Below are 27,845 nucleotides of genomic sequence, written 5' to 3'. Positions count from 1 at the left end.
GTGGCACTGGTCTGGTTAGATTTGTAAATGGAGAACCAGTCCTTGCCCACCTCGATGATGTGGTGTTTGTGTTTCCCATGCCAGGGCCATGGTTTCGGTCAGTTTCCAGGAGCGTTACTGGATTTTCCACGAGCTGATGGCCATCCTCAACTGCAGGGATGATAGGCAGTACATCCCGGCCATGGCGTTCTTCATTCAGGTGAGCCTCACCCGGGGGTGAGGGTCATGAGAACAGCCCTAGCCCAGCAGTGACTGTGGCATGGGGCTGACCTATGGCCAGGGGAGACAGGCTTGTAGAAATTTTGGTGGTGACCAGCAGAGTCCGCCCCTCCAAACTCTGCCCCCCACCTGCCTAAGTCTCTGGGAGGGAGTTTGGGCGGGGGGAGGAGGTCTGGGGTACAGGCACTGGGATGGGGTAGGGGATTGGGGTGCAGGAGGGGTGAAAGGTTGGGCCCTGGGAGGGAGTTTGGGTGGGGGAAGGGGCCTGCGGTGCAGGCTTTGGGATGGAGTTTGGGTGCTGGGTGCAGGCTCCAGGCTGGGGCAGAAGGTGGGGATGCAGGAGGGGGTAAGGGGTGCAGGCTCTGGGAGGAGTTTGGGGGCAGGAGGGGGTGTAGAGGGAGGAGGTACAGGCTCTGGGAGGGAGTTTGGGGGCCGGAGTGGGGTGTGGGAAAGGGGTGAGGGGTGCAGGCTCTGGGAGGAGTTTGGGGGCAGGAGGGGGTGTGGAGGGAGGGGGTAAAGGCTCTGGGAGGGAGTTTGGGGGCAGGAGGGGGTGCGGAGAGAGGGGGTGCAGGCTCTGAGAGGGAGTTTGGGGGCCGGAATGGGGTGTGGGAAAGGGGTGGGGGTGCAGGCTCTGGGAGGAGTTGGGAGGGTGCGGCGCTTACCTGGGGCTCCTAGGCAGGGCGGGCCTGGGGGCCTCCGTGTGCTGCTACCCCCAGGCACTGCCCACGCAGCTTCCTACTGGCTGCAGGGGCGCTTGGGGTGGGTGTGACGCAATGGATTGACCTGGGTATGTCGGTTAGTTTTACTGGACTGCATGGGGGATGGGAGAGCAGGGGATGACTTTAGGTGATGGACAGGACCTGAGCCTGTAACCTGAGCCAGGAAGGGGGGGTGGGGCAAGTCGACACCTTTGCCCTGGAAACTGGACAAAGGGAGAGTGGGAGAGAAGGAGGAGGAGAGAGCCTGCGGGAGGGGTTTTGGTTTCAGTTTTGGGCTGGGTAGGAAGAGGCAGGGAACCCCAAGTCTGGGGTCTAAGATCCTTGCCCCCCAGAGGGACCTGGCTGAAGGGGTCCTGGTTATACTTACAAGCCCTGCTTGGGACTGTGTTCCTGTCATCTAATAAACCTTCTGTTTTACTGGCTGGTGAGAGTCACAGTGAATCACAGGAAGTGGGGGGTGCGGGGCCCTGACTCCCCCACACTCCGTGACAGTGGGACACAGACCCACCCCACGCAGGGGCCGCAGGGAGGGGCCGGCAGCCATGTGGAGCAAGCAGGCAGGAAGCCGCTCAGCTCCACTGCACTGCTGGTGGTGAGTGGGGGCCCCGGGCTCTTTTAAATGGCCCGGGAAGGCGGGGCCGAGGGCCATGGTGCCCAGACACCGGGGGCCCATAGAACTCGCCACCCATGCCTATGGCCAGGAGAGGGGTAGGTGGCTCTGGGGGTGGGTGGGTGACCAGGGGCAGGGAAAGCTCCTAAAGCCCTAGGGGTGGAGTCACTGACTCTGGACATTGTTACTGGTCCCAGCTGGTGTTGCGGGGCTGGAGCAAAGCCCAGGGTCGGGTGTCTCTTGTTCCCCAAGGCTCAGCTCCATAGAATGGTCCCTTGTGTGACCTCGGCCCTCGAGCCCCCCCTGACGTCCGTATGCCATGCGCAGGCCGGGCCCATCCATGGCCAATTCACCTGCCCCCCGCAGACCGGGCGGCCCTTTGGAACACAAGGCTGCTGCCCCCTCCCTCCCTGCTCCGCATGCAGCTGAGCCTTAGTGAGGGAGCAGGGTAGGCCTTGATCTCGGCTGGAGCCTTGAGGGCCCGTTGCGCTAGCAGCGTTTCAGTGGGGCACACACGGTGACCAATTGCGGTGCCCGGCGTACAGCGCATGCTGTGCCCGTGGCAGGTGGAACTAAGGGCCCCTTGGCAGAGATGAGTCGTGAGGGTCCAGCCCCGTTCTCTAGCTTGTTTCGCTGTTGGTGTGTTAGCTCCTCCAGTGCCCTGACCTTGGCAATAAGCAGGAAGACGCCATCCTGGACCAGTTGAGTGGGCAGCTGAGAGACCCCAACACTGTGGTGCGCTGGCTGGCGCTCAAAGGCCTCCTGAACCTGTCCCTGTGCCCCGAGAAGGTGAGAGGGGAGGAGGGCTGGGGGATAAACCCAGAACCACAGGGAGCTGCTGCAGGGCTGGGGTCATTGAAACCTTCCATGGGGACATGGCCCTGGCCTCGAGTCAGGAGCCCTGGCTTCTATTCCTGGCTCTGTCACTGACCTGCTGGGTGACCTTGGGCAAGTCTCCAAGCCTGGCTCCTGCGGGGTGTGTCTCTGGGTGTGTGCAGTACCTGGCACTGCCGGGCCCGATTATGTCTGGGGTCTCTGTGATCCAAAGAACCCCAGCACTAGATTAGCAGCAGAGCTGTGGACTCTAGACCCCAGGGAATGCTGGCAACACCAGTGATCTGGGATGCCCAGACAGAACCATTTCACTTCAATTAGGAACCATTTTTTCCTACAAATCCCCTTTTAAAGTCTCATAGGTTTTAACTGTTGATGTCACAGCTCTGTCCCGCAGCACTTGCTCCTCTGAAGAGCTCTACAGGGGCCTTTTGCTGCTAAGATCTCATAACAAGTTTGATACACACAGTATAGTGAAGGCAGAGAAAACCCTTGGGGCTTAAATACACAGATCTGGCAGCCTGGTAAAGAGGAGACAATCTGAAGGCAACTCTCACTAATGATAATTTACTTACCCTGAGAATAGCGGGTCAGTCCGGTTTATGAAACCCGGACTACGATTCTATCAGACATGGAGAGGGCGTGACTGTAATTCTTTGTCATACACCATTCCCATCGTTCCATGCGCCTCAGCCTGGTTTTCACTTGCTTGTGGTTCATTTTTATTTCCGGAACCGGTTAGCCTGTATTTGACACATTTTTTTCCCTGATGCCGGTTGAGATTTTCATAGATTCATAGATTCTAGGACTGGAAGGGACCTCGAGAGGTCATCGAGTCCAGTTCCCTGCGCTCATGGCAGGACCAAATATTGTCTAGACCATCCCTGATAGACAGTTATCTAACCTACTCTTAAATACCTCCAGAGATGGAGATTCCACAACCTCCCTAGGCAATTTATTCCAGTGTTTAACCACCCTGACAGTTAGGAATTTTTTCCTAATGTCCAACCTAAACCTCCCTTGCTGGAGTTTAAGCCCATTGCTTCTTGTTCTATCCTTAGAGACTAAGGTGAACAAGTTTTCTCCCTCCTCCTTATGACACCCTTTTAGATACCTGAAAACTGCTATCATGTCCCCTCTCAGTCTTCTCTTTTTCAAACTAAACAAACACAATTCTTTCAGCCTTCCTTCATAGGTCATGTTCTCAAGCTCTTCTCTGGACCCTCTCCAAAAATGTTTTGTGGGGCTGTCTTTGAAAGGTTCAAAAACCAAATACAGAAATGATTGAATCTGGCTTTTAGTAACATACCAACCCTAGAACTCGTGTGCAAAATTGGCTCCCTCCTCTAGGCTGGGCTGTAAGGACAGGGACTCGGGAGAACCCAGGTTCGGTTCCTGGCTCTGCCAGACTCTCTCGGTGACCATGGGCGAGTCACGTAGCCTCTCTGTGCCTGAGTTCCATGTCTGTACAATGGGGATAGAAATCCTTCCTTTGTGTGCCTAGCCTGTAAGCTCTAGGGCAGGGGACGTCTCTTACTGTGCCTGGAAATCCCCCAGCACAAGCCCTGATTGCAGATAGACCCTCAAGGTGCTATTTGAACCCCTATAACAATAATAGACTTGATTTATTTGGGGTCAACGTGTTGTGCAGAGAACTTTCCACAGATGATACCTGCTAATAAATACCATCCCCTGAGATCTGGGGTACAAGGAAGCAGCTGCTTATGTTGCAGGTAGCCGGCCCTGCTGCCCGTGATCCTAGCTGGCTGTGCAAAGGCTTTGAGGCTCTAACATGTCACCTGGAGGCAGGGGCGCTGGAAGACTTTTTATAGTGGAGGTGCTGCACCCCCCCTTACCCCTGCCCACACCCCCTGACACCCCTAGAGCTGGGCTCAGGAGCAGGGCCATGGCTCCAGGAGCCGGGCGGGGGGTGGATGGAACAAGGGGACCGAGGCTGGGGCCACAGATGGGGGTTGGCGCAGGGCTGGCAGCTGGGACCCTGTGAGCGGGGCCAGGAGCAGAGCCCCGTGTAAAACCTGGGAGTGCTGCAGCACCCCCTTAGTTCCCATGCCTCTGTCTGCAGGGGAGGTGGACGTTGTTTTGGAAATGGCTTGTGGGTCACTGGAGGGTGTTTTGTAAAGCAGCTCCTCATTTCACGCAGGTGGGGAAACTCCAGCGTCTGCTGCCAGAGGTCCTGGAGCAACTACAGGAGGTAGACAGGGACATCATCGCCAAGGCCATCACCGTGCTGAAAAACATCCTTGCCGGCATGGACAGGCAGAGCGCCAGCCGCGCGGCTGTGCAAGTGGCTGAGAAACTCCTGCCTTTCATTGATGATGTAAGGCCTGGTGGCCCATGGGAGACCGTTCAAACTGCGGACCTGTGAATGGGGGCTGGCGGGTGGGCTAGCAGGGCCTGTGTATGGTCCTAGCCAGAAAAAGGATTGTTGTAAATGACGTGAGCCCATTCCCGCCTTCCTCTGCTACCCCACTCTCCATCAGAGCGTATGGCAGAAAGGATGGGAACCCTTGTGTCCTGCAGGCCTGCTGACAAGGATCAGGGCAGCCTGGGGACAAGGCTCCCCTTGTGGAAGGACATGCATTCCTGAGTCTGCATGCAGCGAGGGGGCCTCTGCAGCACAGGGTGCTGCAATGCTCTTGCTGGCTTCCAGGGTGACAAGTGATGGTACCCTGGTGAAAATCCTGCCCCTCCTCTCCCTGGCCAGGAATCCCACAGCTGGCCTGGGAGCTCCATAAGGAAAAGGCTCCGTTTGTAGGTTCTGCAGCTACCACCCTTTCCTCTCTCCTTCGTTCTCATGGCAGCGCAGCGTCAAAGGAGGGCCTAGTTCTCCCCAGGCCTTTCATAACCACAAACTAGCCCCCGCCGGCACGTTCACCAGACTGATGTCCAGTCCCCCACTGGATGGTGAGATCCAGCAAGCGGGCAGGAGAAAGGGGCCCATCCATTACTGCCTTCTAGGGGTAACCCCCCAGTGGGGGCTCCTGGAGCGTCCACCCACCTCCCCAGCTTTCACAACACTAAATACTACCCTCAGCCCTGCCGAACTCTGCTGGGACCCTGCCGCTCTTTATTTAGTAGTGGCACAGGCCCGGCTCAAGCTGTTCTCAGAGTCTCCTGGACCCCAGCTGCAGGATCTCGCCCTGGGGTGAGCCCTTTAAACCAAACCCCTCTCGGGCCCGGGGGGAACAGAACAGGTTCTTTATGGGGGGTGTTAAATCCAAATAGCGTTAATGAACACAACGCCCATCACCAGGGAAAGGCAAATAGGCCTGAACAACTGGAGGGAAGACCAGCAAGGTGCCAATTCAACATCTGCCTATGCCCACTGCAGTGCAGCTCTGATGCCCCCAGACCGCTCCCATAAGTTTTGTGCAGAGCCTGCCCGGCTGCTCTGAGCTGACACCGGGGGCAGGAGCAGCTGGCTAGTAAGATTAACATGGGATGGAGTCTAGCAAACAAGCCAGGCTACCTGTGTAATGGCATGTTACCCTGTATGATACTGTTCGACTACTAGGTGACGCTCTGTAAAATACCTTATTTAAATGAACCTCAGCTGTATCCAGCAGAGCATTAATGGTTCTTATGATGAACCCATCTGCAGTGCTCAACTTGTGCCAGGGCTTGCCAGGGCTTAGCACCTCTGGGCTTGCTGCATCAGTTATGATTGTAAAAAAATTGCTTGAGCCGCAGCACCTCTTTCATTACAAATTAAGCACTGTCCATCTGGTGTGTGTAAACAAGCTCTGTAGGCAGTACATATCTGGTACAGAACATGATATGGTGTCAGGAGTAAACTAAGAACAGAAACCAGAAGAAAACAGCAACACAGGTTGCAGATGGAAGGAACAGCAACAAAGTTTGCAGGACCTCATCAACATGCCCCACTCTGATTCCCCAGAGAACGTCACCTTTCATAACCCTTCACAATGGACAGACTGGAAACAATGTTTTGCACGATTTTGCATTGCAAACAAGCTGCACAAAGGAACTGGGGATATACAGGTATTGACTTTAATTTAGGCTATGGAGAAGCACACAGAGCATATCTTTACCTCCTTTGACTTTACTGAAGACCATCACAAAGACAACTATGCAAGGGTTGTGGTTAGGATTGATGCACACTTTATAACCGAGGGAAATGTGGTTTATTAAAGAGCATGTTTTCAGCAAAGAATTCAAGAACCAGGGGAAAATGTTGAAAGTTTTAGAAGACCTCTGCATCCCCTGGCTGAAAACTGTGATTTGGGGAATGTAAAACATGAAAATTTCAGAAACAGGCTGGTTATTGGGTTAAAAGATAAAAACCTTTCATAGAGACAAGCCAGGTGAGGTCTAAATGATATTCCCTCACCTACCTCTAATATCCTGGGACTGTCACAGCTACAACAACACTGCAAAAAATCTTTCACAGTAGCTACCGCCGAAGAGAGATTTAACTCTACCCACAGTATACAGCTAGCAAAGTCAGAATTAGTCAAACAACAGGCAAAAGCAAATTGAAAAACCTGCAACTAGCTTAAAAGCTACAAACAGACACTTAAGTGTTAAAAGTCTTTCTCATAAAATCCCTGAGGTAAGGAGAGAGAATTCGCAGGCTAAGAGGGACAAATGCCAGTCTATATGCACAAGGTGTGGAAAAGTCATATCCCAAGGGATGATGCATGTCCAGCCAGAGGCGCATGCTGTAATAAATGCCTGAAATATGGACATTTTGCAGCTGTTCGTTACACTGAAGAAGTCAGGGAGTTGACTCATATTGCAGACAATCAAGACCCATTGATTCTGGGATCTATCACTTGTGATGACATGGCGCCCGCCTGGAGAGTGACATTGAATATTCAAAGCAAGACTATTGACTTTAAAATTGACTCGAGAGCTGATGTCACACAGCTCTGACCCTCCCTGAAGGGATTTTGAACTGCATGGGCCAGTTCATCACCGAACCAGTTTACAAAGACAAAAGCTTTGCGTTCAGTTTGTATGAGATCAAAGACCAACAACCTTCTCAGCTGCAGTGTAACAGCCATGATGGGCCTAGTGAGAAAGATGGAAGAACTTGAGGATCTGATGCTATTGGGCTTTTGAAAGGTGATCTAGTCCAAATCAACTTAAGAGGCAATGCTGAACCAGTGAACAACCACCTCTACAAGAGAGAAAACTGGGAAAGACTAGCTGCAGATTTTTGTGAATTCAGAGGACATCATTGCCAGGTCATTGTGGACTACTTTTCCAGCTATATAGAAATAATGTACTTGAAAGACATAACATGTTGCAGTGTTATTGAGAAACTGAAGTGTATGTTTGCTCATTTCTGTATCCAGAACAACTAGTGATGGACAATGTCCCACAATTCACTGCAGCAGAATTTAAGTCAGTCTGAATGAAATATGATTTTGCTCATATCACTGGCAGCCCACATTACTCACAAGGGAATGGAGAGGCTGAGAGAGCTGCGCAGACAGCCGAAAACATCTGACAGCAGGAAGATCCATTCCTTGCTCCTCTGAATTACAGATCAACACCAACAGCAGCTCCTGCATCTAGTCCAGCACAACTCCTCATGGAAAGACAACTCAGAACTACTGTTCCAAGAACCTACTACGAAGTGGCCAGACAGGAAGAGCGCAGCCAAATCAGATAAACAGGCTAAAAGAATCATAGAATGATAGAATATCAGGGTTGGAAGGGACCTCAGGAGGTCATCTAGTCCAACCCCCTGCTCAAAGCAGGACCAATTCCCAACTAAATCATCCCAGCCAGGGCTTTGTCAACCCGGGCCTTAAAAACCTCCAAGGAAGGAGATCCCACCACCTCCCTAGGTAAAGCATTCCAGTGCTTCACCACCCTCCTAGTGAAATAGTGTTTCCTAATATCCAACCTAGACCTCCCCCACTGCAACTTGAGACCATTGCTCCTTGTTCTGTCAACTGCCACCACTGAGAACAGCCGAGCTCCATCCTCTTTGGAACCCCCCTTCAGGTAGTTGAAAGCAGCTATCAAATCCCCCCTCATTCTTCTCTTCTGGAGAATAAACAATCCCAGTTCCCTCAGCCTCTCCTCATAAGTCATGTGCTCCAGACCCCTAACCATTTTTGTTGCCCTCCGCTGGACTCTTTCCAATATTTCCACATCCTTCTTGTAGTGTGGGGCCCAAAACTGGACACAGTACTCCAGATGAGGCCTCACCAATGTCGCATAAAGGGGAATGATCACATCCCTCGATCTGCTGGCAATGCCGCTACTTATACAACCCAAAATGCCATTAGCCTTCTTGGCAACAAGAGCACACTGTTGACTCATATCCAGCTTCTCGTCCACTGTGACCCCTAGGTCCTTTTCTGCAGAACTGCTACCTAGCCATTCGGTCCCTAGTCTGTAGCAGTGCATAGGATTCTTCCATCCTAAGTGCAGGACTCTGCACTTGTCCTTGTTGAACCTCATCAGGTTTCTTTTGGCCCAATCCTCCAATTTGTCTAGGTCCCTCTGTATCTGATCCCTACCCTCCAGCGTATCTACCACGCCTCCCAGTTTAGTGTCATCTGCAAACTTGCTGAGAGTGCAGTCCACACCATCCTCCAGATCATTAATAAAGATATTAAACAAAACTGGCCCCAGGACCGACACTCCGCTTGAAACCAGCTGCCAACTAGACATGGAGCCATTGATCACTATCCCTTGAGCCCGACGATCTAGCCAGCTTTCTATCCACCTTACAGTCCATTCATCCAGCCCATACTTCTTTAACTTGGCGGCAAGAATACTGTGGGAGACCGTATCAAAAGCTTTGCTAAAGTCAAGGAATAACACATCCACTGCTTTCCCCTCATCCACAGAGCCAGTTATCTCCTCATAGAAGGCAATTAGGTTAGTCAGACATGACTTTCCCTTGGTGAATCCATGCTGACTGTTCCTGATCACTTTCCTCTCCTCTAAGTGTCTCATAATTGATTCCTTGAGGACCTGCTCCATGATTTTTCCAGGGACTGAGGTGAGGTTTACTTATGAACACTTTTACAACAGATGTCACGCAGAGAACTGCCTGGTCTAGAACCTGGTGCCCAGAGGTGACATGTAACTGCTGATTGGGAGTCACCGTTTAAAGGTTCAGCCACTCCTAGAACAGCTCAAGTCACCCCGTCCTCAGGCTACCCCCTCAGCCTCACCTCCCAGAAAGCAGTGGCCCCTCCCTACAGCATCCAGCTATTGCTCCTGGTTCTCCCTGTTTGGCACAGCTCGCCCAGCCTCCCTGGTCACTGGACTGGTTCACCTCTGCCAGCAGCCATGCAGGGAGGGGGCCCAGCAGCACCATGTGACCAAGCGGGGCCGGCTCTGAGTTAACAAGAAACCCATGCACAGGAGTGGGGCAACCCTCAGCCCACCCCGAGCCCCTGGAGGCTGGGTGGCTTCCAGTCATGGCTTCCAAGGCCCCCTATCTGGGAACCCTGCACATTTACCACTCCTTGGCCCTGGGTTAAATCCACCCCAGGTCCCTGTGCGTGGCTCGAACAAACACCAGTGTAGGAATTTGCCCCCCACGCCTGGCCCCCTTGGCCTGTCTAGAGAGCCGCTGTGGGTCAACAGCAGTGTGAGCTGGGCCCGCAAAGCGGGAGGACAAACTACACCCCCTCCTTCGCTCTTTGAATCTTTCCTTATCACTCCCTCTCTGCCGCCCCTGTCCTGGCACTGCTCTGCCCTGAGCATTCCCCCTTGGCTGACACAGGTGTGTGCTGATGTCAGTGTGCCCAGAGCTGGCTGTGAGAGCCCAGGGGCAGTCTCACCCCACCTTACTGCTCTCCCTGGCCAAGAAGTTACCAGGCCAGCCCCTCAACTGGTGGAAATCTGCATCTGTATTGCCTTCAATGGCGCTATGCCCATGAGACTCTGGCCCCAGCTGTGGCTGTATGGCTGGGGGTGTTTTACCAATACCCCCTGCAGGGCAGACATCTGCTCGCCCCGCTGGGTGAGAATGACTGTCACAGCGTCTCCTCCCCACGTCGTCTCTTGCAGGTGTCCAGCAGGCTCCGGGTGCTCTCCATCACCCTCTTTAAACACCTGCTGGAGCTTGTAAGGGGGCTCAACAGGAGGCGGATGAAGGCGCATGTGCTCCAGAGCCTGGCCCCGCTGCTCCTCCTCGTGCATGATGAGCGTCCCAACGTGTCCCAGGTGAGGCCACGAGCTGGAGCCTGCAGCGGATACCGTTACAGAGTGACCAGTAATTTGTTTTGAGGGGGCAGCATGTGACACCCCCTCTTTAAAGGGTCTCGCTGACAGAGGGCAGCTGCTCAGTGCTGTGAGTCAGGCGCTCAAAATCACTTGAACGTTGAGTGCAGTAGCGCCATGACCATGGCGCCCCACCCAACTGCTGAGTCTTCCCTGCATCCTCTGAGCCCAACACTCCCCCCCTGCAGCCAGGCTGAGAGATTGGGTGGGGGGAGGGGTCGCCTCACCACTCCTACAGCCACTGGCCTCCGCACATTCCCTGGCTGTGCTGGTGGGAAGAGCACAACCCTGGCCATGGCCCCTACCGGGAGCAGGGCTACCCAGTCTCCAGATGGTGCGCAGGACCCAGTGTGCCCTTGGCCAAGCGGCCCGGACAGCCCGTACTAGACATGAGATGCCCAAGCCGCCCCCCCCCCCCCCCCGCCCGAGGTGTCTGTGCACATGCTAGCGCTCATGGCCACCATCACTTGGGAGCCAAATGCCACCAGCACTAATGAATTCACCCTCCTACCCACCATGAGGTGGGGAACTGAGGCACAGCATGAGGCCTAGCGCCTCAAAAGTATTGATCACCCATAGGCATTAGGCACCTAAATCCCTTTGTAGCCCTGGGCCTAAGCAACTTGCCTGAGTTCCTGCAGGGAGAGCTGGGAATTGAGTCAGGTCTCCAGCCATTGCCTTAGCCACACCGCCGCCCTTCCGCAAGCAACCTGGGGCCGGGAAGCATTCAGCACGCACGGCCTCCCCGCCTCTGGGTAACGAGGCTAGTGGCTTCCAGCTCCCGTAACCGTGGCCGGCTCGCCCTGGCCCCACTTGTTTTGCAGGTGTGTTGGGACACCCTCAGCAGTGCGGCAGAATTCCTGAAGTGGCACCAGCTTGGTGGCTTCATCCAGCGCAAGGATACCTGGCAAAGCTGTGACTGCCTGGTGAGGGAGCCCTCAGGTCATTCACTGCGCAGCTCTTGTGGTAGGAGCGGGGGAATCGGTGGATAGGGCACCCCCCATTGCCCGGCTCTGTGCCCACACTGAGCCCCAGCCCCGGGACCACTCCTGGCCCTGGGTGTAGTCCCTCTGCGTGATCCCCCCGGCACAGGAAAGAGGGGTGAAAACAGGACGTGCGCTCCACACACCTGGAACCCGGCCTGCGGGACGGAAAGGCCTTTAATAACCTTGTGCTCCCTTGTTCTGGTCCTAGCTGACGCGCTACAAGGGGAGAGCCAACAACTTTCTGTGCCAGACCATGGCCTTTCTGGAGAACCCACAGGCTCCACTGAGAGAAGCGGCCATCAGGTTCATAGGTAACCACAGAGCAGGGGTCCCTTTAACAGGGGGGCTGGATCCGGTCCCAGGCTCTCCTCAGTCCCTGCCAGCAGCGATAAGTAACCCTTGGGCTCCTGATTGTCTAATGAAGGATCAAGGGTGTCAGAAGTCCGCAGGAGCAAGCTCACCCCAAACTGCCCTGATCGGCTGATGGGCCCCCTCTAACCCCACTGCTCCCCATGCAGTCCCCATTCCCCCCCCGCATACCCCACCATGGGCTCTTGGTAGTGAACCCTCAAGGTGCTGTGCTCTCCTTTGGCAACCAGCCCTGTAACCATCCCTGGGGACTCACCCTTTGCCCTGGGGACTCGGGAGCACCGTCCTGGCCAGCGGGGGGCGGGTGAAGCGAGGGGTTGCTTGGAGGGTGACATTTGACACCCTCGCTGGGGATGCAGGGATGTGACGAGCTGTTTGTATGTGTAGGGCTCGCTGCCCGGCAGCTGGACCAGAGGAGCCAGGACAAGCTGGATGCCATCTGCAACGGTGGGTGGTACCTGCTTTGAGCACTGAGCGCTAGGGGGATGAACGGCCCAGGGCCGTGGGCTGGGTTCAATCTCCAATGCCAGCAACATGATCTCGGGCGAGAGCCACAAAGGAATGCAAAATGTAGATCCCCAAACCTCTGATCAGCTGCCCCCTCACCCTGTCGTGTCTGCTGGTTGGCATGTGCCAGGCACTTAGCCCTGACCTCAGAGCTGCGGCCTGGCAGATCCCCAAACTGGGCCTCAGCTGGCTGGCCTTCAGAGACGATTGCCCCCCACCCCAAACACAGCCGAGGTGGGGTGCTGCCTCCCCCCTTGCACTCACTAGCCCAGTGTTTGGAGCAGTCACCTCCACGTGGGATGCCTGGGGTGAAGCCACTGCTCCAAATGAGGCAGAGGTGACATCCGGTCACCTACCTCCTTGCTGCGTACCCGGACCCCTGGGCAGTGCAGGGCAGAGCAGCATCTCCACATTTGTTGGCGAAGGGCGAGGGGGGGAGTGATATAGCTCAGGCTTCTCACTCCCAGAGCAGGTTCACAGCTGGGCCTCCCAACCAGAGCTAGAGAATGGCTGAGCTCCCTCCTCGTCATTTCCTGGATGGCAGCAGGGCACCTAAAGTTAGGCATAGCCTAACAATGCCCAAGCCCCCTTTATGACTCTCCCCCTCTCTGGACCTAAGTGCCCATCTGTGCATTGGGGGGAAGGCTGAGGGTAAATACAGGCAGGGATGAGGTGCTCAGATACTGCAGGGATGGGGCAGTCCTAGAAATAGTGAGTGAATGGGGTTCATTGGGACTTCTTGCCTGTGTCTGGAGGCTCCCGCATTTGTGGAGGGCAGCAGGGATGTTTAGTGAAGGTTGCTGGTTGTTCCTGCTAGTCCCCTGCCTCCCGCCTCCCAGCCTGCTGCCTCCTTGTCACAGGCCGAGAGGTACAGCGCTGGCTTGGTCTGCTGGGGCTCTCCAGAGCGCTGTAGCTCTGACCTCCATTTCCTTCCTTTCAATCTTAGACCTCAAAGGCTTGCAGCAGGACAGCAACTCCTCGGTCCAAAGCCTGGCTTCTCAGACCATCTTCATCCTGGAGGCGTTCAAGAACCACCCGCCAGCCCACAGCAGCCTATGGACATGCTTTCATAGGATAAGAACAATGTGCACTAAGGAGAGCCATTGAAGCTGCCCAGCTGCCCTAGCTCTGGGAAAAGCCAGCCTCCCTTCCCTGGGAGCTTTGTGCCAGACCATGGCTTCTTCCCCATTGGCCGCCTGCTCTGCGCAGCCATGTGAGTAGTTAACTGCTCGATAGCTTTCATCACCATGTACTTTTTGATAGGTTTCCATGCACTGTGTAGCATTTACGTCCCGCCCTCCATCCCCATTTCCAGTCGTGTATGTTTTTGGTGCTGTCAGCCATTTTGAAAATTTATTTTGTGTTATTTTTCTGTGTTTGGCCGGGGGAAGGTTGTGTGCCTGTGTTTTCACATATTTAGAGAAAAAGTATGAATGAGTAGAAAGAGAGACTGTAAGGGGTTCACGGCTCCCTCCCCGTCCATCTGGGCGGGAGACCACACCCTTTGCTCTGGGTGCTGCCCCCTGGCAGTACCCACACACGCTAGGTCTCCCCTCCCAGGAGAACCCCCACCCACTAACCCCACCTCACCTCAGGATAAGGCCACTGCCAGTCACCAGCTAGCCCCCACTCTCTGGGGCAGACTGCAGTATAGGCCACTCATCGTCGGCAAGGTTGGGTTCGGACCTGCTGCCTTGGCCTAGCCCTGGGCTGCCCTCTGCAACCCCCAGTACCCCTTGGCCTATTACCAGGCCACAGCCTGGGGCTATCCAGGCTGGAGCTCCCCAGCTCCTCAGCCTTTCCCTAGCCCTGCTCCACTCAGGTACCCTGTCTAGTTCCCTGCAGCCGGGCCCTTCTCTCTCTGCACTCAGAGAGAGACTCTTGTGCTCCTGGCTCCCAGCCTTCTTATACAGGCCAGCTGGGGCCTGATTGTGGCATGGCCCAGCTGTGGCTACTTCCCCAATCAGCCCACTAGCTTTTCCCTTTGCCCCAGCCCTCTTCCAGGGCTGTTTTAAACCCCTCAGGCAGGAGCGGGGTAGCCACCCTGTTACAGTAGGCCTTTATCTAGGCCTGCAGCCTGGGGTTTTGCCCAGAGCCCTCAATCAGGGCGGGGCGGCAATCGAGAAGGGGCTGTGGCCTACAGGCAGGCAGGCAGAGCAACAGAAGGTCCATTTGCCTGGCCACTGATCAGGGTGGGGCAGCAAGCAAGTAGGGGGGCTCTAGCCTACAGTCCGGCAGAGCTGTCGCAGTCTAGGGGAGGTTACCTCTCTGGTGGGAGAGTCAGCACAACCGTCTGGCATCCGGATTCAGGTGGGAGCCAGACCAATGCAGGCCTCCTGACAACCAGGTGGGGAGGCTACCACTCCTGACGGTGGGGTGGTGGGGGTAGAGGAACCCAGGCCCTCCCGCTCCACTGCATCCCAGTCCAGGGCCCTAACTGCAGTGGAGTTGTCCGACACTGGGTCAGCGGCAAAAGTCCAACTGCAACATGCTGGCCGGCTTGTAGTCAATAACACAGCTGAATCTGATTTGGTTTCCCTGGGCTACTTCCTACATTCGATTCCATGTGTACATGGGTTCCAGGGTTGTTGTTTGCTTCGCTGGGGTAGACGGCTAGTGGCAGCCCCACCAGCTCGTCGGAGATCCCGGTGTCTTGCAGCTCTGTCAGCCCCTCTGGGTCTCTGTCAGGATAGCTCTCTCCGTTAGGTCTGGGGTCACGCAGCGGGGAAGAGACGTCCTGCTCCTCCGGCAGCTCTCTCCCGACTGAGCTGGAGGACCAGCCTTTTATAGTTCCGCTTCCTGTCCCGCCCTTCTGCTTCTGGTGGGGTGGCCGTGGAAGTCCTGGTTCTGCCCAACAGGGGGCGTTCATGGCTCCCTCCCTGTCTGTCAGGGCAGGAGGCCACGCCCCCTCGCTACAAAGGCCTAAAGGAAAGGAGTTTTAAAAAAAGAAAGATTGGTTAGGCTTAGAGGAAAAAAGGAAAGAAAGGTTATTTTTAATAGAAGAAAGAGGGGAAACTAAAGAAAGCAACGAGAGAGGAGTTTGTTTTATAGATTAGTAAGAATGTGGTAAAAGGTTATTTTTGTTGGGACTAAAAAATAATAAGAGTAAAAAAGTTGAAATAAATTTTAAAAAGTAAAGGCTAAATAAATAAAAGGGAAATATAAAGGAAGGTTGAGAAGGTTGGGCAAAAGAAATCAAATGGCAGAAAAATTAGCAAGAGATCCTGCGTCAGGGACACAGGGCTGTGTAAAGTACAGAAAACAGCAAGAAAGAGAACGATCCTTTTTTGTTAGTAAGCAGAAAACAGAACTGTGCAAAAGAGAGAAAGATCCTTACCATTTCCCGCCGTTGTTCAGCCATTGTGAACCGAGCAGCACAGCTTCCGCCACAAACTCTGCTCCCCCATTCTTGCATCGCTAGCAAATTTCTACATGTTGTCAGTGCTGGGCACATGTGGAAGCTACAGAAGGCAACCATTTCCCGCCTTTTATCAGCCATCTTGAACCGAACAGCTCTCCTACGTTTTGCGCCATTTTTTCAGGATTACCCGTGCAGGCGCCATAGCATGGCAAGCATGGAGCCCACTCAGATCTCCAGTGCAGTCTTGACCATTGTAAATACCTCACACATTATCCAGCAGTATGTGCAGTATCTGCAAAAATGGGCGAGGAAGCAACGACAGCGCGATTACTATACTGATGAGGACATGGACACCTATGTTCCTAGAAGCACGGCATGTGGCGATTGGGAGATCATGGTGGCGTTGGGCCAGGCTCATGCCATGAAACGCCGATTGTGGGCCCGGGAAACAAGCACAGACTGGTGGGACCGCATAGTGTTGCAGGTCTGGGATGATTCCCAGTGGCTGCGAAACTTTCGTATGCATAGGGCCACTTTCATGGAACTTTGTGACTTGCTGTCCCCTGCCCTGAAGTGGAAAGACACCAAAATGAGAGCAGCACTCACAGTTGAGAAGCGAGAGGCCATAGTACTGTGGAAGCTTGCAATGCCCAACAGCTACAGGTCAGTCAGGAATCAGTGTGGAGTGGGCAAATCTACTGTGGGGGCTACTGTGCTGCAAGTAGCCAACGCAATCATTGACCAGCTGCTATCAAGGGTAGTGACCTTGGAAAATGTGCAGACCATTGTGGATGGCTTTAATGCTCTCGGTTTCTCTAACTGCGGCATGGCGATAGACGGAACGCATATCCCTATCTTGGCCCCGGCACACCAGGGCGGCCAGTACGTAAACCGTAAGGGGTACTTTTCCATGGTGCTGCAAGCACTGGTGGATCGCAAGGGACATTTCACCGATATCAACGTGGGATAGCCGAGAAAAGTGAATGACGCTCGCATCTTCAGGAACTCTGGTCTGTTTGAACAGCTGCAGGAAGGGACTTACTTCCCAGACCAGAAAATTACTGTTGGGGATGTTGAAATGCCTATGGTTATCCTCGGGGACCCAGCCTACCCCTTAATGCCATGGCTCATGAAGCCGTCCACAGGCACCCTGGACAGTAGTAAGGAGCAGTTCAACTATAGGCTGAGCAAGTGCAGGTTGGTGGTAGAATGTGCTTTTGGACGTTTGAAAGCGTGCTGGCACAGTTTACTGACTCGGTTAGATCTCAGCACAACCAATATTCCAGTTGTAATTGCTGCTTGTTGTGTGCTCCACAATATCTGTGAGAGTAAGGGGGAGACATTTATGGCAGGGTGGGAGGTTGAAGCAACTGGTCTGGCGGCCAATTTCGCACAGCCAGACAACAGGGCAATTAGAAGAGCACAGCAGGGCGCGCTGCGCATCTGAGAAGCTTTGAAAGACAGTTTCATGACTGGCCAGGGTAAGGTGTGACAGTTGTGTTTGTTTATCTTGAAGTTACCCGCCCCCTATATATATGAAAGGAAATAAAGTCACAATTGTTTAAAAACCATTGTTTATTATTTGTTGCACAACACATTGAGAGAAATAAGAAGGTAGATGGAGGGGGGGTGGGTTATGGGGGTGGAGGAGGAGGGAAGGACAAGTCCAGAAACCAAATCAAAAGTTCGCATATGCCAGCTTTCTGCTACTTGGGCGATCTTCTGGGGTTGAGTGTGTGGGTCCCCATAGCCTCCCACCTCGTGTTCTTGGGCGTCTGGGTGAGGAGGCTATAGAACTTGGGGAGGAGGGAGGGTGGTTAAACAGGGGCTGCAGTGGCAGTCTGTGGTCTTGCTGCCTTTCCTGCATTAGATCCACCATACAATGCAGCATGTCAGTTTGCTCCCCCATGAGCTTGACCACAGCGTCCTGCCTGCTCTCATCGCATGCGTCCCTCCTCTCTTCGTGTTCCTGTAATGCTTTATGGGACTCCGCAATTGTTTGCCACCACGCATTCAGCTGGGCCCTATCAATGCTGGAGGACTGCATGAGCTCGGAGAACATGTTGTCCTGAGTTCGTTTTTTTCCACCTTCTAATCTGGACCAGCCTCTTGGATGGAGTAGATAGGGGCCACGTTGAAACATCTGCACCTGTTGGAGGAGAAAAAGGGAGGGTAGTATTTTAAAAGATACATTTCAGAGAACAAAGGACACACTGTTTCTCAGTGAAACGGGCAATTCATAGTACACAGCACATCACACATGGCCGGGCAACAGAATTTAGCTTGCAGCCAGCCATGGTAAGCCCTAGGGGCACGCGGGGTTCTGCTTCTTCCGCATTCATTTCAATGCTTTCAAACTGCTGGGCTCCCTTTCCCATAGCAAGCAATGCCTGGTGGGTTTGCAATATAAAAGAAGGGCCTGCAGGCTCTCTGGGATGATCGCTTCACATAACCCCCCGCCCCCCCCCCGGCACCCACGGCATGGCTCCGACGAGGCTCTGAGCAGGGATGAGCCCTTTAAACTAAATGCGAACAGCCCAGCATGGCTGTGTTTCCCCCCCAGTCCCCCACTGCGTGGCTCCAATCAGACTCACTCACCAGAAGTACCTTCTCCAGGGTCATGGTCCGGGAGCCCACCTTGGGAGTTGGGGGATGGGCTATTGGCTCCTGCGTTAAGAATAGTTCTTGGCTAGGGGTGAAAATGGATTCCCCACTTGCCGCCTGTGCACTGTCCTCCTCCTCCTCTTCATCCTCCAATAACTCATCCTCCTCGCTCCGTTCAACTCCCCCCTTGGTGGTATCCACGGACAGTGGTGGGGTAGTGATGTCGTCACCCCCCATAATTGCATGCAGCTCACAGTAGAAGCGGCATGTATGGGGCTGTGACCCAGAGCGCCCATTCGCCTCCCTGGCTTATTGGTATGCTTGCCTGAGCTCCTTGATTTTTGTACGACACTGCTCTGTGTCCCTGGAGTAGCCTCTTTCCGTCATGGCTCTGGAGACTTTAGCGTACGTATTTGCATTCCTTTTTTTGGAACGTAGTTCTACCGTAACAGAGTCATCTCCCCAACATGCGATGAGATGCAGTACCTCCCGTTCGGACCATGCTGGATCTCATCTGCGAATCTGGGACTGCATGATCTCCTGTGATGGTGGACTCTGCATGGTCGCCTGTGATGGTGGACTGTGCTGCTGGTCACCTGTGCTGCTGGTGACCAAACAGGAAATGAAATTCAAAAGTTCCCGGGGCTTTTCCTGCCCACCGGGCTAGTGCATCGGAGTTGAGAGTGTTGTCCAGAGCGGTCACAAGGGAGCATTGTGGGATAGCTCCCAGAGGCCAATAACGTCGAATTGCGTCCACAATACCTTTAACCCGGGATTGCGATCTCGATTGAAGCACTACTCCACTTGCCAAGGTGGAGTACAGAAATCGGATTAAAGAGCCCTTTAAATCGAAGAAAACGGTTTGATCGTGTGGACGGAATGATTTTTTTTCGAATTAACTCAGCTAATTCCGAAATAAATGACTAGTGTAGACCAGACCTGAGAGAGGGAGAGTATAGAAAACAGCAAGAGATCCTTTTGGCTTAGTGAGAGAAGGAAAGTATAGAAAGCTGAAGGGAGGGCAGGGAGGGTGGGGGTGGCGAAGAGAACTTACCCTTGCGGCTGTATGGAGATAGATATATAGATAGATGGGGGTGTATGGAGATAGATATTTAGATAGATGTGGTGTATGGGGATAGATAGATAGATAGATGGGGGTGTATGGGGATAGATAGATAGATGGGGTGTATGGAGATAGATAGATAGGTAGCGGGGGAGTATGTAGATAGATAAATGGGGGGTGTATGTAGATAGATAGATAAATAGATAGATGTGGTGTATGGAGATTGATAGAGAGAGGGGTTGTGTATGGGGATAGATAGATAGAGGGGGAGTATGCAGATAGATAGATACAGAGATAGATAGAGGGGGAGTATGTGGATAGATAGATAGATAGATGGGGTGTATGGGGATAGATGGGGTGTATGGGGATAGATAGAGGGAGAGTATATAGATAGATAGTGGGGGTGTATGGGGATAGATAGATAAATAGATAGATGGGGGAGTGTATGGAGATAGATAAATAGATAGAGGGGGTGTATGGGGATAGATAGATGGGGGTGTATGTAGATAGATGGGGTCTATGGGGATAGATAGAGGGGGAGTATATAGATAGATGTGGTGTATGGGGATAGATAGATAGATGTGGTGTATGGGGATAGATAAATAGATAGGGGGGGTATGGGGATAGATAGACAGATGTGGGGGTGTATGGGGGTAGATAGAGAGAGGGGTTGTGTATGGGGATAGATAGATGTGGTGTATGGAGATAGATAGATGTGGGGGTGTATGGGGGTAGATAGATAGATGTGGTGTATGTGGAGAGAGAAAGAGGGAGAGAGATAACCCCATTGGCTTTAAGCTCTTTTACATTTTATGGGACTTTTCTGTAATCTCAGCTCCTTGAACTTTTTCGTGGTCCAAAGCAAACAACAACCCTGGAACCCATGTACACACAGAATGGTCGTGTAGGAAGGAGCCCAGGGAAGCCAAATCAGATTCAGCTGTGTCATTGACTACAAGCCGGCCAGTGTGTTGCAGTCGGATTTTCCCCACTGACCCAGTGGCAGGCCACTCCACTTCTATTAGGGCCCTGGGATGGGACGTAGGTGAGTGGGAGGGCCTGGGTTCCCCTACCCCCGGCAAACCCAACATCAGGAGTGGTAGCCTCCCCACCTGGTTGTCAGGAGGCCTGCATTGGTCTGGCTCCCACCTGAATCCGGATGCCAGACGGTTGTGCTGACTCTCCCACCAGAGAGGTAACCTCCCTCAGACTGCGACAGCTCTGCCGGACTGTAGGCCAGAGCCCCCCTACTTGCTTGCTGCCCCACCCTGATCAGTGGCCAGGCAAATGGACCTTCTGTTGCTCTGCCTGCCTGCCTGTAGGCCACAGCCCCTTCTCGATTGCCGCCCCGCCCTGATTGAGGGCTCTGGGCAAAACCCCAGGCTGCAGGCCTAGATAAAGGCCTACTGTAGGAAGGTGGCTACCCCGCTCCTGCCTGAGCGGTTTAAAACAGCCCTGGAAGAGGGCTGGGGCAAAAGGAAAAGCTAGTGGGCTGATTGGGGAAGTAGCCACAGCTGGGCCATGCCCCAATCAGGCCCCAGCTGGCCTGTATAAGAAGGCTGGGAGCCAGGAGCTCAAGAGTCTCTCTCTGAGTGCAGAGAGAAAAGGGCCTGGCTGCAGGGAGCTAGACAGGATACCTGAGTGGAGCAGGGCTGGGGAAAGGCTGAGGAGCTGGGGAGCTCCAGCCTGGATAGCCCCAGGCTGTGGCCTGGTAATAGGCCAAGGGGTACTGGGGGTTGCAGAGGGCAGCCCAGGGCTAGGCCAAGGCAGCAGGTCCGAACCCAACCTTGCCGATGATGAGTGGCCTATACTGCAGTCTGCCCCAGAGAGTGGGGGCTAGCTGGTGACTGGCAGTAGCCTTATCGTGAGGTGGGGTTAGTGGGTGGGGGTTCCCCTGGGAGGGGAGACCTAGTGTGTGTGGGTACTGCCAGGGGGCAGCACCCAGAGCAAGGGGCACCGGGGTCCTGGGAGGGACACGGGAGCCTGAGTGCAGAGGACAGGCGGATCACTGGCCTGCAGAGGGCGCTCCAGAGGCTGGAGAGCTAATTCCCTGGACAACCAGCAGGAGGCGCCGCAGGGGTGAGTCCGGATACTCTTACTATGGTGGAGAATGCAGGTATAGCGGTCCACCCGTGACACAAGGGGCCAAGGCAAGGACTGTGGACTATTGCCCAGTGCAGAGACTTGAGAACCAAAGGTGGAGAAAACCATGAAGGACTATTATTGGAGGGCCCGTGTGGCCCGTCTTGCCGAGCAGCAAGCCAGGCTGCTCCAACTGCTGCGGGGGAGGGCACAAGGACCTCATTGGGGACCAGGCACCTTGGGCAGGAGGCCGGTGCCAAGGTCGAAGAACTGTTGGGCCTGTGGGGAACCAGGACACTTGAAGAGGGTGTGCCCTCACAGGGCCCAGGCGAGCCCTGAAGGAAGGGCTGTGCCAGAGACAGACCATGGACCCACTCGAGTGCCCCCTGTGAAGCCAACAGGGGGGCTCCAATTGTGTTGGGCCTGTGGGGAGCCAGGGCACAAGAAGGGGGAGTGCCCTCATGGAACTTGCAGGGCCCAGGCTAGCCCTGAGGTGGGCAGGGGTGAGCACTGGCTGTGCCTCCTCTGCCACAAGGGGTGCGGGGGAAAGCGGCGTAGCCCCCAGAGGGGGAGGCCAGAGGATCGGGCCGGGTCTGAGACTGCCCCGAAGGAGGGGGTGGTGACGACCAGGGCCCCAAAGAGGAGATTGTCGGGGGCAGGGAGGCTCGAGACAAACCTGGGATCCCATGGGGGAGCTGAAAAGGCAACCATGGGAACCCAAACTATGGAGGAAGTGAGCAGCTGCTCCTTGCACTGGACAGCCTGCGAGCAGAGAGGGATTCCCTGCGGGCCCAGCTGAGAGGAATGCTGGGGCGTTAGGGATAGACACCCTACCCCCCCGGTGGAGGGGATCTTGAGGTGGGGGGGGTGTAGCAGGGTGGCTACCCCGCTCCTGCCTGAGGGGTTTAAAACAGCCCTGGCAGAGGGCTGGGGCAAAGGGAAAAGCTAGTGGGCTGATTGGGGAAGTAGCCACAGCTGGGCCATGCCACAATCAGGCCCCAGCTGGCCTGTATAAGAAGGCTGGGAGCCAGGAGCTCAAGAGTCTCTCTCTGAGTGCAGAGAGAAAAGGGCCTGGCTGCAGGGAGCTAGACAGGATACCTGAGTGGAGCAGGGCTGGGAAAAGGCTGAGGAGCTCGGGAGCTCCAGCCTGGATAGCCCCAGGCTGTGGCCTGGTAATAGGCCAAGGGGTACTGGGGGTTGCAGAGGGCAGCCCAGGGCTAGGCCAAGGCAGCAGGTCCGAACCCAACCTTGCCGATGATGAATGGCCTATACTGCAGTCTGCCCCAGAGAGTGGGGGCTAGCTGGTGACTGGCAGTGGCCTTATCCTGAGGTGAGGTGGGGTTAGTGGGGGGGGTTCCCCTGGGAGGGGAGACCTAGCGTGTGTGGGTACTGCCAGGGGGCAGGACCCAGAGCAAGGGGCACCGGGGTCCTGGGAAGGACACGGGAGCCTGAGTGCAGAGGACAGGCGGATCACTGGCCTGCAGAGGGCGCTCTAGAGGCTGGAGAGCTAATTCCCTGGACAACCAGCAGGAGGCGCTGCAGGGGTGAGTCCGGATACTCTTACACGTACAAAAGGTACTCGGGCTGCAGAGGGGCACCCAAGAGATAGGCAGAGGCAGCTGGTCCAACCCCCCTTGCCGATGATGCGTGGTTTATATTCTGCAGTCCGCCCCAGTGAGCGGGGGCTAGACAGTGACTGGCAGTAGCACTGAGGCAAGGTGTGGTTAGAGGGTTGGGGGTTCCCCTGGACACCCAGATAGTGGGTTACTGCCGGGGGCAGGGCCCTGACGTAGAGGGGCACCAGGGTCTGGGAGGTACACCGGGACCAGCGGCAGGCGAGACACCAGCCTGTAGAGGGCACTTAGAGGCCGGAAGAGATCATCCCTCACCGTTGCCCTGCGACACAGACTCTCTATCTTTGCTCGGTCTGACTGCAGGCCTGAACCATTAACACTGAGCTAATTTTCCCCTGAACCAAGGTATCATAGCGAGGGGCGTTGTCTCCCGCCCAGACGGATGGGGAGGGAGCTGCAAACCCCTTACAGCCTCTCTTTCTAGTCTTTCATACTTTTTCTCTAAATATGTCAAAACACAAGCACGCAACCTTCCCCCGGCCAAACACAGAAAAATGGGGACGGCGCCGGCAATGGGGATGGGGTGTGGTAACCTGTCAAAAACTATATGGTGATGAAAGCTATCGAGCGGTTACCTACTCACATGGGGTTGTCAGGGAGGGGTAGTACCTCTGATGGGGGAGCAGTCGTACTCCTAGGAGTAGCTCATTCACTTTGGTCCCTACTTGACAACACCCAGCTCTCACCTGTGGCTCCAAGTAGCTGTCAGCATGCAACAGCGGCCACACCCCGGAGACCGTCTCGACCGGTGGGCTAAACCAGGTGAGGGTAGCCGATGAGTATGAGACTTTCTGTGAGTTAGGGCCTGTCTACCCATTGCATGCGAAGGCTGGATCTGGCTGACTGAGGCAACCTGGTTCAACCTGGTTCAATGGTCAGGAAGGCGATGACAGCAAGCATTGTGGAACGCTTAAGAGCACGACAAGACACGTAGGCGTCCTGGTCATCCACTGCACCCTGCCCTATCTCCAGCCGTCTCGACTTCTGTCTTGCCACTGGATACAGATAGGAACTGGGAAGAGAGAGTGAGAGTTGCGCGACGTCGCGCAACTCTCCCTCACTTTAATCCAATTCATGCGCAAGTCTCGACATGATATGATGTAATATGATACGATATTAAGTCCTGTGGCGATGGGCGAGCGACGAAGCAGCAGGTGTGGATACACTGGGAGCTGTAGCTGCGGACCTGCACATAGGCGGCTCAGGCATAATGGTCGTTCCTCACTGACCGAAGCAGCAGTGGAGCTCGGCATCTTCTTGAGCGACTGAGCAGCCCTATTCAGGATTGCACTGCTCACCTCCGTAGAATGAGGAGGGGGCTAGAAAAGGTGCCCTAAACATTGCCTGCTTCACTTTACCCTGGCCAGCATACCGCGGCTGGCGGGGATCCCACAAAAGCGGTCATACAAAAACAAAACTTAGAGTGACACCGATCACTATTGGCACATGGAATGTGCACACGTTACTGGACAACATCACGGCAGACAGACCGGAGAGAAGAACAGCACTTGTCGCTAGAGAGCTCGCACGCTACAACATTGACATTGCAGCCCTTAGCGAAACTCGCCTTGCTAATGAAGGACAGCTGTCCCAGTCAGGCTGTGGCTATACATTCTTCTGGAGTGGCCGCAGCAGTGATGAGCGTCGCGAATCTGGAGTTGGCTTCGCCATCAAGAATCATCTTGTTTGGAAACTTGCCAGTTCCCCCAAGGGTATGAATCACAGGCTCATGACAATGCAGCTTCCGCTTCAAAAAGAAAAACAAGCTATTTTGATCAGCGCATATGCTCCTACAATGACCAACCCAGAGGATGTGAAGGATAAATTCTACGAAGAACTAGATACTCTGCTATCGTCAGTGCACCGCACAGACAAGCTGATTCTGCTTGGCGATTTTAACGCAAGGGTCGGATGCGATGCCGCAGCCTGGGAAGGAGTCATCGGAGAAAAATGGAGTGGGAAAGCGTAACAGCAATGGCCTGTTACTGCTGAAAACTTGTGCAGCACATGACCTTCTTATCAGCAATACGGTCTTCCGCCTTCCTACCCGTAACAGGACTTCGTGGATGTATCCCCATTCCAAGCACTGGCATTTGATCGATTATGTCATCAGGAGAAGGGACAGACAAGATGTCAGGGTTACAAAAACTATGTGTGGCGCTGACTGTTGGACGGATCATAGGCTCCTAGTATCCAAAATGAAGCTCCGTATCATGCTGAAGAGACGACCACAAGGCTGTAAGGCTCTCAAAAGGATCAACGTGTCGAAGCTGAAGAACAGCCGCATCACTGAAAATCTAGCGGAAGACCTAGAGAATGAGCTTGCTGATCTTCGTATTGAGGATGATGCTGAGAGAGACTGGGAGCGATTCCGCAACACTGTCCATACAGCTGCATCGAAGATATTGGAGCCCTCCGCATGCAGGCAGCAAGACTGGTTTGACGAAAATGATGCAGAAATCCAGGCCTTACTTGCTGAGAAGCACCGCCTGCTTCGTGCATATCAAAACGATCCATCCTCAGTGGCAAAGAAGACCGCCTTTATTAACGCTCACAGAACAGTACAGAACCATCTGCGCAAAATGCGGGACTTGTGGCTGAGCATCAAAGCAGATGAAATACAGGCATATGCGGACAGGAACGACTATAAGCAGTTTTATGAAGCCCTCAACACACTCTATGGCCCACAGTCTTCTGGGAGCTTTCCCCTCCTGAACTCTGATGGTACTGTGCTCCTTACAGAGAAGACGCAGATTCTCCAGAGATGGACTGAACACTTTGAAGCAATTCTCAATCGCCCCTCAGTCATCAATGATGAGGCCATTGACAAGATGCCCCAGGTTGCAGTCAATGACTCCATGGATGCTTCACCAGAAGAGGACGAAGTGAAGAAAGCTATCAATCAGCTGTCAAGTGGCAAAGCCCCAGGGTCAGATGCTATACCAGCAGAGGTGTACAAAGTTGGTGGACCCGTGCTGCTGCGGAAACTCACTGAGCTGTTTCAGTCCTTCTGGAAGCAGGGAACCATTCCACAAGAATTTAAAGACTCCTCCGTCTTGCACCTCTATAAGAGGAAGGGCAATCACCGTGGAATCTCGCTGCTTTCTACAGCGGGGAAAATTCTTGCACGGGTTCTGTTGAACCGATTGATCACTCACCTGGAGAAGGGCTTACTGCCAGAATCACAGTGTGGCTTCTGCAAGGAACGTGGGACTAGTGACATGATCTTCGCTGTGCGTCAGCTACAGGAGAAAAGTCAAGAGCAGAATCGTGAACTCTACACAACTTTTGTGGACCTCACAAAAGCATTTGACTCTGTCAGTTGCCAGGGCCTGTGGAGGATCATGTCGAAATTTGGCTGTCCAGACAGATTTATACGAATGGTACGTCAATTTCATCACGGTATGATGGCTCGTGACCTGGATGACGGTGAAACATCTGAGGCCTTCCCAGTCACCAACAGCATCAAGCAAGGGTGTGTTTTAGCACCCACTTTGTTCAGCATGATATTCTCTGCCACTCTGTCTGATGCCTTTCAACACTGCTCTGAAGGAGTAGGCATGAAGTATAGAACTGACGAGAAACTATTCAATGTGAGGCGACTGCATGCCATCACCAAGGTGAAGGAAACTGTACTTCGAGACTTTCTCTTTGCTGCTGATTGTGCTCTGAATGCTAGTACAGAGCCAGAAATGCAAGCCAATATGGACAAGTTTTCAACTGCATGCAACAACTTCGGTCTCACCATTAACATCAAGAAGACTGAGGTAATGCACCAGCCAGCTCCCCACGCTCCGTACTCAGAACCGTCCATCACTGTAAATGGGCAGAGACTTCAGACAGTGGACCACTTCATGTACCTGAGCAGTACCCTTTCCCGAGCAGTGTCAATCGATGATGAAGTAAACTGCAGAATTGCTAAAGCCAGCTCTGCATTTGGCCGTTTGCGCTCCAACGTTTGGGAACGTCGAGGGATCAGCCTACCAACGAAGCTGAAGGTCTACCGAGCAGTGGTGCTTCCAACTCTGCTGTACGCCTGCGAGACGTGGACTGTCTATCGGAGTCATGCACGAAGGCTCAATCACTTCCACATTTCCTGTCTGCGAAAGCTTCTAAAAATCAGATGGCAGGACAAAGTGCCCAATACTGATGTCCTTACTAGAGCCAGTCTGCCGTCAGTTCACACATTGCTGATGAGAGCCCAGACCAGGTGGGCCAGACATGTCGTGAGAATGTCAGACGAACGCATTCCTAAACAGCTCTTCTACGGAGAACTCACTCGGAAAGCACTCCCATGGAGGACAAAAGAAGCGGTTCAAGGACACGCTGAAGACAACTTTGAAGTCCTTCGAGATCAACACCGCCACATGGGAAACCTTCACACTGAACCGTCCAGCATGGCGCAGCCTCATTCACACAGGCAGTAATACCTCTGAGGCGAGGCGAATTGCTGAGGCTGAAAAAAAGCGTGAGCTGCGCAAGTCCAGAGCTGCTTGTACATCATCGACAGTGCCATTACATGTCTGCCCGACATGTGACAGGACGTTCCACGCCTGAATCGGACTGATCAGTCATCTTCAGACGTACAGAGCCCGGTCATCGAAAGAATGAGTGGT

General features: G+C 54.0%; 1 protein-coding gene across 1 annotated transcript; it reads left to right on the top strand.

The window, feature by feature from the left end:
- The first annotated feature begins 88 nt into the window (after positions 1-88).
- Positions 89-27,819, top strand: LOC128836067 (uncharacterized). The gene is given in 11 exon segments (XM_054026090.1): positions 89-199; positions 2,197-2,337; positions 4,544-4,720; positions 10,411-10,566; positions 11,448-11,549; positions 11,818-11,920; positions 12,366-12,425; positions 24,630-25,174; positions 25,176-25,436; positions 25,971-27,508; positions 27,510-27,819. Coding segments are annotated over 11 exon segments (3,471 nt in total). The 3' UTR covers positions 27,787-27,819.
- Positions 27,820-27,845: the final 26 nt, after the last annotated feature.

This window comes from Malaclemys terrapin, chromosome 4 (genome assembly GCF_027887155.1).
Source record: "Malaclemys terrapin pileata isolate rMalTer1 chromosome 4, rMalTer1.hap1, whole genome shotgun sequence".
In the NCBI taxonomy this organism is placed as follows: domain Eukaryota; kingdom Metazoa; phylum Chordata; order Testudines; family Emydidae; genus Malaclemys; species Malaclemys terrapin.
This window is presented reverse-complemented; position numbering and strand designations above follow the sequence as displayed.